The sequence below is a fragment of the Diadema antillarum genome, unplaced genomic scaffold, assembly GCF_040938485.1.
Source record: "Diadema antillarum isolate AM-2024a unplaced genomic scaffold, OU_Dant_1.0 seq00001028_RagTag, whole genome shotgun sequence".
NCBI lineage: Eukaryota > Metazoa > Echinodermata > Echinoidea > Diadematoida > Diadematidae > Diadema > Diadema antillarum.
This window is the reverse complement of record NW_027271862.1, coordinates 48733-64357: the sequence shown is the minus strand read 5'-3', so window position 1 is coordinate 64357 and position 15625 is coordinate 48733. Positions and strand designations below refer to the sequence as shown.

The 15625-nt window shown below is 42.5% G+C and overlaps 1 protein-coding gene across 1 annotated transcript in view; it reads right to left on the bottom strand.

Annotated features, from left to right (window-relative positions):
• Positions 1 to 15625, bottom strand: part of LOC139742861 (dynein axonemal heavy chain 3-like) — a 94161-nt gene that overhangs the window by 41025 nt on the left and 37511 nt on the right. The window contains exons 33-47 of the mRNA XM_071653374.1: positions 15375 to 15537; positions 14688 to 14810; positions 12453 to 12620; positions 11498 to 11715; positions 10570 to 10681; positions 9246 to 9602; positions 8231 to 8432; positions 7531 to 7733; positions 6529 to 6633; positions 5466 to 5732; positions 4760 to 4921; positions 4048 to 4208; positions 2443 to 2600; positions 481 to 1050; positions 3 to 109 (exon numbers count right to left, since the gene is read on the bottom strand). Of these exons, the coding sequence (XP_071509475.1) occupies positions 3 to 109; positions 481 to 1050; positions 2443 to 2600; positions 4048 to 4208; positions 4760 to 4921; positions 5466 to 5732; positions 6529 to 6633; positions 7531 to 7733; positions 8231 to 8432; positions 9246 to 9602; positions 10570 to 10681; positions 11498 to 11715; positions 12453 to 12620; positions 14688 to 14810; positions 15375 to 15537 (3076 nt within the window). The remainder of the gene's footprint in view (positions 1 to 2; positions 110 to 480; positions 1051 to 2442; positions 2601 to 4047; positions 4209 to 4759; positions 4922 to 5465; positions 5733 to 6528; positions 6634 to 7530; positions 7734 to 8230; positions 8433 to 9245; positions 9603 to 10569; positions 10682 to 11497; positions 11716 to 12452; positions 12621 to 14687; positions 14811 to 15374; positions 15538 to 15625) is intronic.

Sequence of the window (15625 nt, the reverse complement as noted above, 5' to 3'; positions counted from 1 at the left end):
ACCTTGTTGCATCCCTGGAAGAAACTGGGGTCAGAGATGGGGTCATTCAGGTAGGAGCGGATGAGGTTGGCTCGCAATCCCTTCGGAGGCTCGTTTGTCATCTTGACTCCTGCGGAGGAAGAGATGGGGAGAATTGGTTTCCATGAAGTGTTAGATGCTGAACTGAATTGCATGAGATGTACTGGGCTTTTTATAGAGTATAAGGCTTGAAAATTGAGGGTAAAAAAAATGGCACTAAACTGACATGACAATATGAAGCATAAATCTGAAATAAACTTGCATCACCTCAGCACAGATTATCTCTAATACTCCTCATGTTCATGTAAATAAGTATTTGAGGACAAGTCAAGCATTATACTGCTGCTGTAATTGTTGCAAGTTTCCTTTCTTTAGATCAATAATGGAATCGACAGACCAGTACAGTACTAAAGACACCCCCACAATAAACCAAGAGTTGCCAGAATTTTAAGCCGTATGTACCATTCTGGAGGATCGAGACAGGGAAAGCATCTGATGGGTAGCTGGTCAGCCAGAGGCGGAAGTCATTGTGGGTGTTCTCTGGGATGAGGACCTCCTCACAGATGAACTCCAGGCGTGGCATCCAGCTGGTTGCCAGGTGACAGTTCTGGAGCACCACCCACGTCCCGCCCACGCGGGCATCCTCGATCATCTTCTCAGCGATGGGGCCCTGGCCCTGGCCCAAGGAGATGGTGCTGATGCGATTTCCGCCGTAGCCGTGATCATCAGCGTACTTGAGCAGCCCAGCCATGGGGTCGGCTCCGGGTGAGAGCACAAAGATGAGCGGGGCACAGTTGTAAGAGTCTGCGAAGCTGCCGGCGAGGTCGAAGGTCGGCGGCTCAATATAACTGCGGCCCAGATTGTCCACAATGTAGTTCTGGACGGCGGGCACCATCTTGTCCGGTCGCAAGGAGCGGAGGACAATCATTCGAGGCATGCCGGTAGCCATGTCGAAGGGTGCAGGGTATTCAGTTTCGTGTGGTGTGGCAGAATCATATACAGCTTTCCATGCAGCGCTATTATCTTTCACATCTGCAAAGTGAAGCCAAACAATTCCTTCCTTTCAAATTTCCGAAGTGTCAAATATGACATTCATGAACAATATGAACGTTGTCACATCTTTTATGTCAGTTCATCATACTTCATATATTGAAATGTACAATAAGGTGTGTGAACACTTCACCAATGCGTAAAACTTGTACATAATGAATTTACTTTGTAATTTAACTAGAAATGTCGCTACAGCGACTGGTTATACCCCCGCCAAACAACATTTCATAAGCTTTGGTCAAAACAACATTTCATAAGCTTTGGTCAAAAAACTGAGGAAGCAGTTAAATCCGCAAGATCTTTCCTTGATCTTCTGCCACTAATATGCCGTTACCATGGCAACGTACTTTCGGGTACTGTCGAAAAATGCATCTTGCACATCTACAACCAAAGGCACACATCTATACCAAGTTTCATGGAAATTGGGCAAAAACTGAGGAAGTAGTTTGCAACACAAAATTTTCCATCATTTTGGCTCATAATATGTGAGCTGTTACCATGGCAACATACTTTTTGTCACTGTCAAGAAATGTTTCATGCTGACCTATATCCTAAGACAAACATTCAATATGAATTCCATGAGAATTGGAAGAACACTGATGAAGCAGTTTTGCCATGAAGCATTTTGCCCTATATTTTACCAATAACATGCCGTTACCATGGCAACGCACTTTTTGCCACTGCGGAAATATGTGTCTTGCACATTAACATATTCAGATGAACATCTGTACCTAATTTCATAAAAATTGATCAAAAACTGTGGGAGGAGTTCGCGACGCAAGATGTGTACCCATTTTTGCCCATAATATGCCGTTACCATGGCAACGTACTTTTGGGTAGTGTCAAAAAATACGTCTTGCACATCTACAACCCAAGGCACACATCTGTGCCAAGTTTTATGGGAATCGGTTGAAAACTGAGGAAGTAGTTCGCGACGCAAGATTTGCAACGGACCGACCGCCCGACGGACCGCCCGACCGACCGTCCGCTGATTCCTATATACCCCCTTCAAACTTCGTTTGGCGGGGGTATAAAAAGTGATCATTATACTACTTATTAGTTTTATGAATTGAATATTGACAGTGCTGTGTCTATGCCCTCTTTTGAGAGTGACATACTAAATCACATCGAAAATGTCCTGCACAGAGACCTGTAGTACTGTACAGAATACCCTGCATTAGAATCAAGGTGAAAAAAAGAATGATTTGTCAAATGGTAAACATCATTTGATATGTGATGCATTCAGCTTCACAGGTAACTGCAGCATACACGGTATTTTTACCCTCTACAAATAAAATGCAATTATTCACACTGGCCACAAGTGTTATAAAGGAATTCCTTTTTTTTCTCACACAATATATCAGAAGTACTCACGGTCTTTGAAGCCCTTCAGACATGGCAGATCAGAGGCTCGTACCATCTCCGCCCACGCCTTATCTGTCAGCCAATCAGGGCAGGGATTAGGGAATGGGTTGTCAAGGGCAACCCCACCCGTCAGGAGGAATCGCCACTCGCTGTCGTCTACACTGCCACTGAAAAAAAAAAAGAAAACCAAAGCACTTGTAAGAAAAATGTTACGAATTAATTCACTCACAAGAACTGATGGAAACAAAGTCTTTGTCATTCCACTGCAATGTACATGTGATACGTATATTCCCAGCAATATAAATGCTTTCCCTGTTTCTCTTATTCTGTCTATCTATGATCACTTTCTTGAATTCTACAGGGACAAACATTAATGGAACCCAGCTCTTGCTACAGCAGAAATTGACATTACAGCCACATTATCACCAGACAGATACAATGATACAGGTCAGGTGCATGACTTTCAGTTTCTCACAATACATGCTCTCAAAATAAATCCCTACTTGGCTAAATGGGTGGGAGTATGCTAATAGCATGTCTGTATTTTAATACAATCAAGTGGTTCCTGGTTCCAGACCCAGTAACACCAGCTCAGCCAGTACAGAGTGCTACCATGCCATCCCCTCTGTAAAGAGGCAAAACACTCTGTCCTATAAACAGGACTTAAGTAGAGGTCCCATGCATGAGAGAGTCACAACTTACGATTGTGTAAAGAGCCATTCCACTTCTCGCAACAAGCTGGGTAAAACCTTGTGAAGTGGTTAATGTCCACACATCTTCTTAGAAATGGGTGAATGATATGTGACCCGCTACAACAAAAGGATCCAAAAGTGGGGAAAGGACAATTCTCTGAAAATAACATGATGTTATTCCCTTGCTCTTGCACTTTAATTTCATATATAATATGACTCATGATAGTACTCTGTTGCCTAGATATCGATGATTTTATCAGCGCATATCGAGTGGTTTAGGAAATCAGCATTTCGAGTAAACCGTCTCCAAAGTTTTCCTTCCGACGCTATCATGATCAAGGGGAGCAAGACAGTTTTCACGGCTTGACAATAGAAGGTATGCTCTTAGCAACCTCCACGATGTTAATTCAAGCTTAGTGCCAGCGGTCTACGCACAACCAGTCAGTAACCAGGATGCCACGCACTGACCAATAAGATCACTCACTCGTTGCTAGGGGCGGAGTCTGGCTGGGCACTACATCCAAATCTTCGCGCATGTTTCTTTTCCGTTGAAAGTCGGAAAATCATGGCCCAGAAAAACGCTATTTTCTTGCCATTCCTTTGACCATTTAGCTTCGAAATTTTGGCAGATGATAGACGATACATATATAGACTACAAAATTATGCAAAAAACAGAAAACCCATAGTTTTGACCGACTTCGATGATCTGACTTCAAACTCGATTTTTCTCGGCTCAGCCATCAGTGACTTTTGGATCCTTTTGTTGTGGCGGGTCACATATTGAACCATTATGATTTCCATCCAAGGTGATATATGATAGTCAGTGGACCCTTAAAACAATGCACATTGTGTCACATAAATGAATTTTGCTCAACCACTATCATGAATTTGGCAACATTTTGCAATCCCCTGGCAGCCTTACCGACTTGACATGATCCCAACACACAGAATGGTAGAGAAGAGCAGTTTGTCTTTCTCAAAGAGGGAGCGACAGACGTTCTTGTAGATGCTGTCAGTGAAGTGGTCGTTCAGGTTGTCGATTCTCTCCTCCAGAACAACTGACTTGCGGCTGTTTTGAATGGACTGTGGGGACGTGGGACACAAACGATGCAAGGATGATTGACGGATACTGGATGCTCTCATATAGAATATTGTAGGAAATTATACATGTACTTTTGCTACATAAAAATGTTGTTTTGAGCATGATTTCAGTAGACAATTGCAGCCAACAATTAGTGCATATACATATACTGCAAATCATTGTTGGACAAACCAGTTCACTAAGATCTCCAACATGAAATTTAGCACAATCTACATGTATTCATAAAAATGCAAGGCCTTTGAGAAATATGGCACATGTTTTACTTCACTCATGGATATCAAACAAATATAAAGAAATGCTGCAATTACGAAAACATATTATGGGAACAAGAAAGTGATGTAAAGTGCACAATTGGTATCAAAATTGGCACATATTTCACCTGAAGCATAATCTCCCAAACTAAAAAACAAAACAAAACAAAACAAAAAAGCTTTCTAGCTGAAATCCTTCATGCTGACTGTATACAATGCTGCCTGAGCAGGACAGTGCTGGGAAATCTCCATTCATGGCGGCTTGGAGAATAAAAGCTCACCTGCACGTAGAGATTGATGAACCATGTGAGTGAGTACTGGTACATGGGCTCAATGTTAGCCAGCTCCGAGATACAGAAGAAGAGAGTAGCGGAGTGCACGGCCACCGGGTGGTATCCATTTCTGGTCTCGTCAATTTCCTTCTCTGTGACAGATGCAATTTCCTGGAATCAAGAATACAACCATGCCGTCAAAACCATCAGCATGCCTGATGAGTGGCAGTATTTTGCATGCCAAGAGGTCCACAAGTTCTATCCAAATTCACTCAATGCAAGTTTACATAATCAATGCAGCACCACTAGTTGGATTTAATGTTTTGCTTCTATGGTCTCAGTTTAAAGGTCTTATCCAGTCAAGTTGTTATGTCTCCATCTATCTAATGCACAAGATGCGCTGACTAAACACACAATACCTTCTTCTCTTTGCCTGTCCACCTTAAACTAAGTTTAAACAACTTCTGTTTAAACAAATTCTGTTACTCTCTATTGATACACTTAGGCACAAGTTATACTCAAAGTAAACTCAATCTAATAATGTGGATGGATGCTAAAGTCATATCTAAATCCAAAATGAAAAAAATATATATAATGTAAAAAACAAAACATCTGAGCAAGTTCTTGTACTGCACAGTGTTTTTGGGGACTGACATAATCATGCCGTCGCATTATGACAGTCACTGCAAAGCAATGGGTGAACCCAGCGCCTCACCTGCTTGGCAGAGATCTCCTCCGAGAGGGTCTTGGATGAGGAGAGGACCTTGATGGCTGTCTCGTCTTCCAGGATGTTGCCCTCGGAGGAAGAGAGCACCTCCAGGATCTTGTCCTCGATCTCCTTCAGCTGCTTCTTGTTGGCAGCGCTCTCGATGATCAGCTGGTTCTTCTTCTCCTCCAGCTCCGGCTTCTCCTTGGCCGCCACCAGCCCCAGCAGCTGGTCCTGAAGACCCAGCGGGGTGATCATGAAGTTCACCAGGGCCACCTGGGACAGAGGAGATTACAAATGGTAATGAAATACACGCTTCATTTTAGAACATATCCCAGTTTCACTTTTCTTAAGCGATCCCTAATGGATTATGTGGAGAATGGAGAAAGCCCTACACGTAGACACACTTTTCAGAGAAGGAAACACTTCAGTACAAAATGCTTTCCTCTATCTCTTTGCTCTAAATGCCACTATTTACCAGAAGAATGAGAAAGACGACGGTGGTGATGATGAAAGCTGATGTAGCTGATATGATAAAAAAATTCTTAGAATCTGCTCTTGCTAATCCTGTTCACTGTAGCTCTGCTTTTCATCCTCACTCTTCCTCGACTATTTCTCCACTTCCAACTGAATATCAGTTTTCACGTAATGGCTGTTCCTCTGTCTGAGGAGTGACACAACATTTTGCTCCTACAACAGTTGTTTCAGTCTTATTTTCTCCCAGGACTTAGGGTTAGGTTTAGAGTTGTGATAGGGTTTAAGGTTTAGTTTGATGTGAGGATTAGGATTGGGGTTGGGGTTATGTTTGTGGGTAAAATTTACGCTTGGCTTAGAGAGTAGATATTCCATGTGAGCAATTGTCACAGGAGCAACTGTCATGGTATCGTCTTAGGGGCTCCTCATTTTACTCTTTTTATCTAGGACAGCAGTATTTCAAGAACTTTACCTACAGACTATTACACACTATCCGACACACATTCATACATCATAAGACCACAACTCTGAAGCAAATTCAAAATGCACACTGTTCCCTAAGATGTATCAGCCATATGAAACATTTTCTCAATATTACCTTGACTGAGATCTCAGGGAGGTAGTGAGGATTCCTCAGGGAAGTTGTGATGTAAAACCTGAAGTCTGGTGACCATTCAATTACATTCTCCCCAAGCCTGATGGACTGTAGCAAAAGAGATACAGAAAAATTGTGAATCAGCAAATATATCACTATTTACTCACTGGCTGTTCATGTATTCACTAATTGCTGAAAAACATTTCAAACATTCTCACACATGCTGTGAGTATCAATTTAAGAACAAGTGAAATTCATCAACAGCATATGCACGAAAGCAAATATCGAGAAAATGCTCACACATCATTACATAGATTATTCCCTGATACAGACTGAAGAAGGCCACACTTTCTACTATGGTATCTACCAGAACAAGAAATGTCAATTTGCATCGTAAGATACATGTGATACACTTTCACTATCATATCGTCGGCTGAGAATGATAAGGGCGTTAAGTTGCCACTAAACCCATAGTGTTCGAGACCACTTAACGCCCTTCTCATTCTCAACAGACGATATTATGTACTACAGATACATTGAAACAAAGTCACCAAGCATCCTAAGCTGCACTGTAACACAAATTGTCATCATAGATAATCAGATACACCAAAGAGGGAAAAATGAGCATACAACATCTCCTGTTATACTGCAATTATCATACTGCACAAAGTGAGGAACATCACTACACACTGTACACTCTATCTCATCAAACAGACAGAAACAAACTCTAATGTCATACATCTTCAGATACACCAACACTCACTATAACACAATAGTTCATCATAAAAATTCCATTAACCCTTCCACAATAATCACAAACAATATGAAAAACTGAACACCCTACACAAACACTAACTATTACACCATTGTAGTTCATCATATAAAACTTGATTAACTCTTACACAACAATCACAAATAATATGAAAAACTTGACATCCTACACATTTTGTATACAGACAGACACATACACATATACAAACATCACAATAACACTATTTCACTCACCAGAACACCGGAGACCTTGAAGGTCTGCTTGAGCAGGATGGACTCTAGGAGGGGGTCCAGTTCCTCCCCAACGTTTTCTAGCAGGACCGGCTTGCCAAACTGGATGCTGTTCTCCAGGGTGCGCACATAGTTGGGGTCTGAGAGCTTGATGATGGAAAGCTGGTTTGCCTTTTCCATGTTCTTCACCCACTTGTTTGCCTGGCCTGATAAAATGAGGATTGGATCAACAGAACATGAATAAAGAAACGTATGAGGTAAAGACACAGGGATGATAATTGGGTAAACCCTTTTTAGTATTCTGATGCCTGAAAAGGCATATTTTTGGTGGACCTTTCGTGCAATAGACATGTGAAGGAATACAATTTGTGAAAAAACAGTATATTCCATGAAACCTGCAGTGCCAAAATGTAACAGTTTGCATTTGTGAAGACTGCTCTATTATAAAATACTACCACACAGTTTTAATGTGTTTGGACTGTTGTGGCTTCTATCCTTTGTCATGTCATTTATCTCAGGTGTATTAAAATCATTTTGATAACTCCTTGATATCACCTTATGAAAGAAAGCAAATCTTAAAAAAAAAAATCACAATGTAATCAGGGCAATGGATCAATGTCACTCATTTTTCCTTTCTCTGCCATACTGAGTTCTTCCTCCTGCTGTAATTGTCCTGAAGTGGGCGACAGCACGTCATGCCTACCTTGAGGATCAATCATGAGGGGCCATCTGCGGGAGTTGGAGACAATGATGCCATTGTCAATGGAGAAGGAGTCGACGGGGAGGCCGGCGATGTTCCAGGCCCTGATCTTGACCGGTTCGCCCAGGGTGGCGCTGAGGGAGAAGTTGTCCGAGCATGGAATCTTCTTCACCTGACACAGCTTCTTCCATTCCTCTGTCGCTTTCTGTTGGATGCAACACAAGTTTTTAACAAGGTTTTAATGTAGACACACTCGGTGCATCCAAGATTCAACTTTGCTTGCACACATATTGAATACCACTGGAATTCAATAAACTGTGGACATATTTGCAAAATGAATTAATGATGATAAGATAAAATGCCACCGTAGCCTTTGACCATGCACAGAAAGACAAACTTCAGCAAACAGATAACAAGATGCCAACAGTGGACATGGCAATATTGCTTTCAATCAAATCCAAACACGTTTCCTTAAGCTAAAATAAAGAAGAAAACTTTCCCTGCTATAACAAGCTTTCAAGACGACTAAATCATTTTAGGACTCTTGATTCAGCTTAGCCCAAGGACGCATTTTTGCAGAAAGTTGTCTTACATGTATATCTGACATGACAAATGAGTGCATCTAAACTGCAAAGAATAATTACATTATAAACCATTATTGTGAGTTACAATTGTACAATGACAAGATATACAATCATATAAACATTTATAGACATACTGCATAAACTCATGATCTGTACTCCATGATATCTTCTACATCATTTTATGACTCTCGATTAAACCTAGCCCAACGATAAATTTTTGTAGAACGTTATCTTATATCTGACATGACAAATGAGTTCATCTAAACTGCAAAAAAATATTAAACTATTATTGTGGGCTACAGTGACAACAGACATATAGCATAAACTTATGAACTGTACTCCATGATATTTTCTTGCCATATAAAGTGCAAATTCTGCAGAAAGCAGAAGGCAGCTTAGTTAATAAGAAAGTACTGATGCAAAGCTTCATTCACCTGTCTGTAATCCACAGTGAAGGTGCCAAGGTAGGCGACCACGCCCGATGAGATGAGAACATCGCCGGTGATGGAGATGAACCTCTCGCCCAGCTGGTTGGCCGCTTTCTCCCAGCGGTCCTTCTCTCCGCCCAGCCCACCGATCAGCTTCTCCGCCCGGTCCAGCTTCTGTGAACAGATCTCGATGTTGGCCTCCAGTTCACCCTTCTTCTCCACCATGCGGTCGAGCTCGTCGTTGAGGGCCTGCAGCTTGTCAGAGACCTCCTTGAGCTGGGCCCGTTTCGTGTTCAACTTCTCCATCTGGACGGCCAGCTCCGCCTCAGCCTCTGCCAGCTTCTTTTTCTTGGGGGCCACGACCTGAAAGGTGGTGACGTTTTGATGGAAAATCAGGTTATTTGGAGGTCGCTCTGATAAGAACTTCCATTGTTTCTTTCTTCCTTGCTATGATGTAGTAGATAATGGCATCTTGACAGAGGGCCAGATTACTTTCGAATGCTACATCTGGGCAGCAGGGTTGCAAACATTTTCAGGGAAGAGGGCAGTGTGGGATATAGAGCCATTTTCAAAGGAATCCAGGGTTTTGATTGGAGTGTTTTACATAGAGCAGACTTGCCAACACTTGAGCCTGGCTCCTAATAAAAATCATTCAACAAAAGGAGAGTATGTGGATAATGTGAACCAATGGTCAGCCTCCAAAACCCCTATTGGGTATTGGGGGTTGCAGTCAAATTGCTACTATATGCACCCGTGCATATAGGGCGGTGAGTTGGCTCAGTCTATAGCGCGTCTGCCTCGCGATCCTAAGGACCCGGGTTTGAACCCGAGTCTGGACTGAGCAATGTTGTGTGTAATCATACCGTCCCCTCTGGCAAGAGACAAAACACTCTGTCCCTCGGATAGGACATAAAATGAAGGTCCTGTGTATGAGAGTCACAACTCATGCATCTCATCGCAAAGAGCAGGTGTTTAACCCGGTGAAGTGGTCCCACCTCACATCCAACTGGACCCCATGGAAGACCAGCTTAGCGTAGCTGAATGTGGGCTATCCAGCCATCTTCTCAAATGGAAATGAACAAACAAACAAAACAAACCCCTTGATTCTACAAACGTAAGATGACGGAATCACAGAGAATGCAGTATTTTGCGAATATTACAGGACTTTGTTGATTCTGCTGCTTTCTCAATTTGTACAGGTAATACTTTGACATTACTTTCAACCATTATTTCACTCAAATCCATTCCCTCTGTCTTACTAACATCATCTCTGTTCATTTTTTAGTCCTAAGCAACTCTTATTTTCTACACAATGTAGTGGAATGTTTACCTTGGCAACTCGGTCATACACATCCATGGCCCTGACCCATTTGCACAGACCCTCACAGGCAGTGGAGATATTTTTGATGACTTCCGGCTTGAAGTCTGGGTTCGGAATGTACCTGAGAAAAGAATGTACATCAACATGATGTTAACATTCCCAGTCCTTCTCTCTGCAATACATACTTATCAGTAAAAAAGACTACTATGAAGAAGTCCTGAACATGACACTGCTGTTAAATTTCTAATTTCCAGATTCCATGACATGGCATCCTGATGTGATACATGTCACATGGCATTAAAAAGGGAAGAAGAAAAACAGACACAAGCAGTTTGTACGTTAAGGTATGGTAGTCCAGACTGATGTTGGTAGTGCTGACTGGTAGCAGGCTGATTTGGGGTTCAACCCCTGGTCTTGACATTAGCGTCACAAAGCAGGACCATTGATAATCACACTGCTTCTTCCTTTCCTGGTGTGTAGGTGGGTGTCCATGCAAGTGAACACACCTAATGAGGAACAGTTACTTGTAGACCATCCCAGAAAAGCAGTCTATTCATCAGCCTAATGAGTGAAGATGGTGTACATTACTGCATGCCCTTGTACTGTATGTTGTGACCAGTGTGTTCAGAATTAAGTAGTGCAATATTCCTGAAGGATCCTGCACATTCTAGATAATTAACAAACAGCAAAACCTTGTCTTTAATTGAAAAATAATTAGAATATTAACTTAATGCTTGAAAAAGATATATAACTACAGCTGTATATATATATATATATATATATATATACAATGATTATCACATAGCAATCATCAGGCATAGACTGTGTGACATATAATACAAAAATTGAGTCGTTTTGTTGGTATCACTGCCATTAAGTCTTTTCCTATTAAACCTCACAGACAAGACTTCCAAAGTAAGCCTCTAATTCCACTCACTTGTCTCGGATCTTCTTCATGACAGCCGGCGCAATGTTGTCCTTGTCATAAGACTTGAGGGCATCCAGGAACTTCATATCACCGAGCAGCTTCTGGGAAGGTCCCCAGAAGTCCTCCACCATCTTGCCGCTGCCCTGGGGGTCAGGCTTACGCTCTGGCTTGACTGACCGCATGACACAGACGGCCTCCATCACCAGCTTCACACCAGGGGGTGGATTCTATGACGGAAAATTAAAATTGTTTATTGCTAGTTTGGCTTCTACTTTTGTGGCTCCCTGTTAATGACATAATTCATTAGATCTTAGGACATATGACTTACGACATGTTTTCACAACACAGATTCTTGAGATTCTACAACTAATATTTTAATTGACTCATTATTTTCTCTTGCCATACAACGGTATGTTACATTTCCTGTAACGTGAAGTCTCTCATGTCTTTTGCAATAGAATATGAACTACCAGAACACAGAAAGATAATGTGGTTCACTATTGTGTAACGTTAAGTCTTGTCTCATTCTACTCCAATAGTCAGTGGAGATTGCTAGGTCATAAGTTGGTGATTCGGTCTCATTTGAAGGCTGAAAACTTGATATAAATGAAGCTTATGGTAAATGAAGAAACTGTTCCAAACATTGTATGAATTGTTATAAATTAACATTGATTTCATTAGGTCTATTTCTCTAGTTTGCCACTATAATACCTCATAAAAAAATCATATTTGTGAACCTCTGGCAAACATTTAATATGCATGCTCAACATTTTCAGCAATCATGCAAAACAATCCAACCTCTTCAATAACTGCACAAAATACTCTGCAAACATGTTTGAAGTTATTCAAAGCACGGCAAAAATTGTAGCTTGATTGCTGCAGCTTGATTATGAGTAAACAGAATTAAAATGTGTAAAATGTGTAGAAAATGTATGAACACGATGCTCAAAGTCCGACCTCTTACCTTCATGGCCTTGACCATGGAGATGTCGTTGGGTTTGAGGGTGTTGAGGGCACTGAGGGCTGCCTCCAGGGCTGGGATGGCTTCTGCCAGGTCAGCCTCACAGTCTGTCTTGATTCCCTGGGCCACGTCGGCAGCTGCATTGGCCACTGCCTCATCTGCAGCTACAACCTGCAGACAGCAAAGCAAGGGATGGAAGAAAAGCTAGTGAGACATTTGTGGGGAAATATGGAGCTGTTTATGCTGGGAGTTACCTGGGTTACCACTGAATGCAAAGTCAGAGTGCAAAATCAAGCATGCTACTACATCATATCCTCTGGCTTTCAACCGGTCAGAATCTAGAACTGAAGTTTGATAAGCATACATCAGTTTTAACATAACTCTCTATGCAAACAAGTACTTACCAGTATTTTGAACAAGAGACCCGCGGGTCTAGCGCTCACCTGAGTATCGCAAGTTCACCTTTCACGCAGTCACTAATCTAAATTATTCACAGCTCTACCAAAATTTGACCAGGCATTCTCAAGTAGAAGATGAAAATGTACAATAAGGGCCCAATTTTTTTAAGATTCCTTAATTTGGGGGGATTGGGGGGCCCCTGGGGCCCTCTGGGTGGGGCATGGTGCCCATTTTGATAAATTGAGATCCTGACCCCCTAGGGATGCTACCTGCCAAGTTTGACAAAAATCCATCATGAGGTTTTCAGGAAGAAGATGAAAATGTACAATTCAGGCCCCCATTTGGACCCTTCCAACCACCACCCCCCCCCCCCCCCCTACCCAAGAGGGGCACCCCTGGATCTCCTATGAACAAACTTGAAACTACAGTCATTAATGTACTCACTCATAGTATTATCTCAGCTCTATATATAACTTCTGATTCTAGAGAAGATTTATAAAGATTCCTTCATTTGGGGGATTTGGGACCCCTGGGGGCCCCCTGGGTGGGGCATGGTGCCCATTTTAACAAATTGAGATCCTAACCCCCTAGGGATGCTACCTGCCAAGTTTGGTGAAAATAGGTCATGGGGTTCTCAAGAAGAAGATAAAAATGTACAATTTAGGCCCCATTAGGACCCCTCCTCACCCCCTCCCTCCCCTGGGTCCCAAGGGGGGCACCCCTGATTCTGCCATGAACAAACTTGAAACTACAGTCATCAATGTACTAACTCATAGTATTAACTTAGCTCTATCACTTCTGGTTCTAGAGAAGAAGATTTTTGCGGATATTCCTTAATTTTGGGGGGTTTGGGCCCCCTGGGGGCCCCCTGGGTGGGGCATGGTGCCCATTTTCACAAATTGATTTCCTAACCCCCTAGGGATGCTACCTGCCAAGTTTGGTGAAAATGGGTCATGGGGTTCTCAAGAAGACGATGAAAATGTACAATTTAGGCCCCATTAGAACCCTTCCCTACCCCCCTCCCCTGGGTCCCAAGGGGGGCACCCCTGATTCTGCCATGAACAAACTTGAAACTACAGTCATCAATGTACTAACTCATAGTATTAACTTAGCTCTATCACTTCTGGTTCTAGAGAAGAAGATTTTTACAGAAAAAGTTTACGCACGACGCACGACGCACGACGCACGACGGACGACGGACGACGGACGACGGACGACGCACGACGCACGACGCACGACGCACGACGGACGCCGGACGAAGGGCGATCGCAATAGCTCACTTGAGCCTTTGGCTCAGGTGAGCTAATGAAAAGGGAAAGTTATGACTGCCACGATTTTCTGAAATGATTTTGGAGAAATGCCCAATGAAAAACTGGTCATACTCACATCTGTAGTTTCATGTTCAAAATTTTGTAGCAGGATTCAGGCACTGTCCAACAAGCTCTCAAGTTTAGAATTGATACTGGCTAGAGGCCAAAAGTTTAACACTGAGAAAGAGAGAGCAGTATGACAGCTAAAGACTAGTAAACCACTATATTGCTCTTGACCTTGTATAATGCTTAAGTGCATGTGTGCTTGTTATGTTCTGTGATGGAATAAGGTTATGTATGCTTTGTATGTATTGTACATTGTACACGTATGTATTGGACATTGCATGTATTGCCAAATGTACAGTAGGCCAATAGTTCACCACAGTGAGCAAGTAATTAACCCTTTCTCTGCCAGGGACTTTTGACAGTGTGTACAAAGCTATGGGGTTTCTGTGCCAAATGGCAATGGGACTACAGAGAGGGTTCACTAAAGAGATCATGAGGTTCCTTGTTAGAGGGGAAAACTTGCCTCCTTCTGGGCCTCCACCTCCACCGTGTCCTGCTCAATCTTGGCCATCAGCTTGACCGTCTCCTCCGAGGTCTTGATCAGCTCCGGCTGGAGGTCGGTCAGCTCCTGCTGCATGACCGACACCTGCAGGACACAACAAACGGACAATCGAGTTGACCACATGTGACAACCCAACAGGGATTTTTGCAACACAGGAGCAGTAACGGTATGGGTTCAGCTTCACAAATGACTCGCATAAGAAGTGACATCCTTTCGGTGACTTTAGGGATAACAATACATACAGAAAAAACAAGTAAGTTAACAGTCTATAATCTTTGAGCATAAATACCACATATCACTCATCTCATTCCATTCTGAAAAAGATTTTCTGTGCTGCATTATGAGAAAACCAAAGGTAACTTATGTGCAGATCACACAATCCTTCTCTTCTTAGTCCGATGAGAGCACAAAACTCTAAGCAATAGCCTTCTTCGGGCCATTGTAGTTTCTAGCACCTTGACACAAAATATGATTGCAATATTGGCAGGCATACAGATATTTGTCTCTTGCATTTTTTTAAAGGGGGGTGACAAAATGAGAATAATTGATATGTTGCCTTTGCTACAGCAAACTTTTAGTATCACAATCACCTCACAAGGCAATATCATAGTGTAGGCCTACTTTCATCAACATGTCTCATTGGCTTACCTGTGAGGCAGCGAAGGCAAGCTTCTCCAGACCGACCACATATCTGTTCCTCATAGTCTGAATCTCAGTACGTTTGATGCCCAGGAGGTTCTTGAAGGTTAGGATCAGTTCCAGATAGCTGGTGGGGGTCACGTAGTTGTGACGACGCAGCGTGTTCAAGAACCTGTGGGTGGGGAAGGGTGAAACATTTCAATAACAGCCAAACCCATACATAAACATGAATCTACAGAATCATCGGAGGGAGGTTAGAT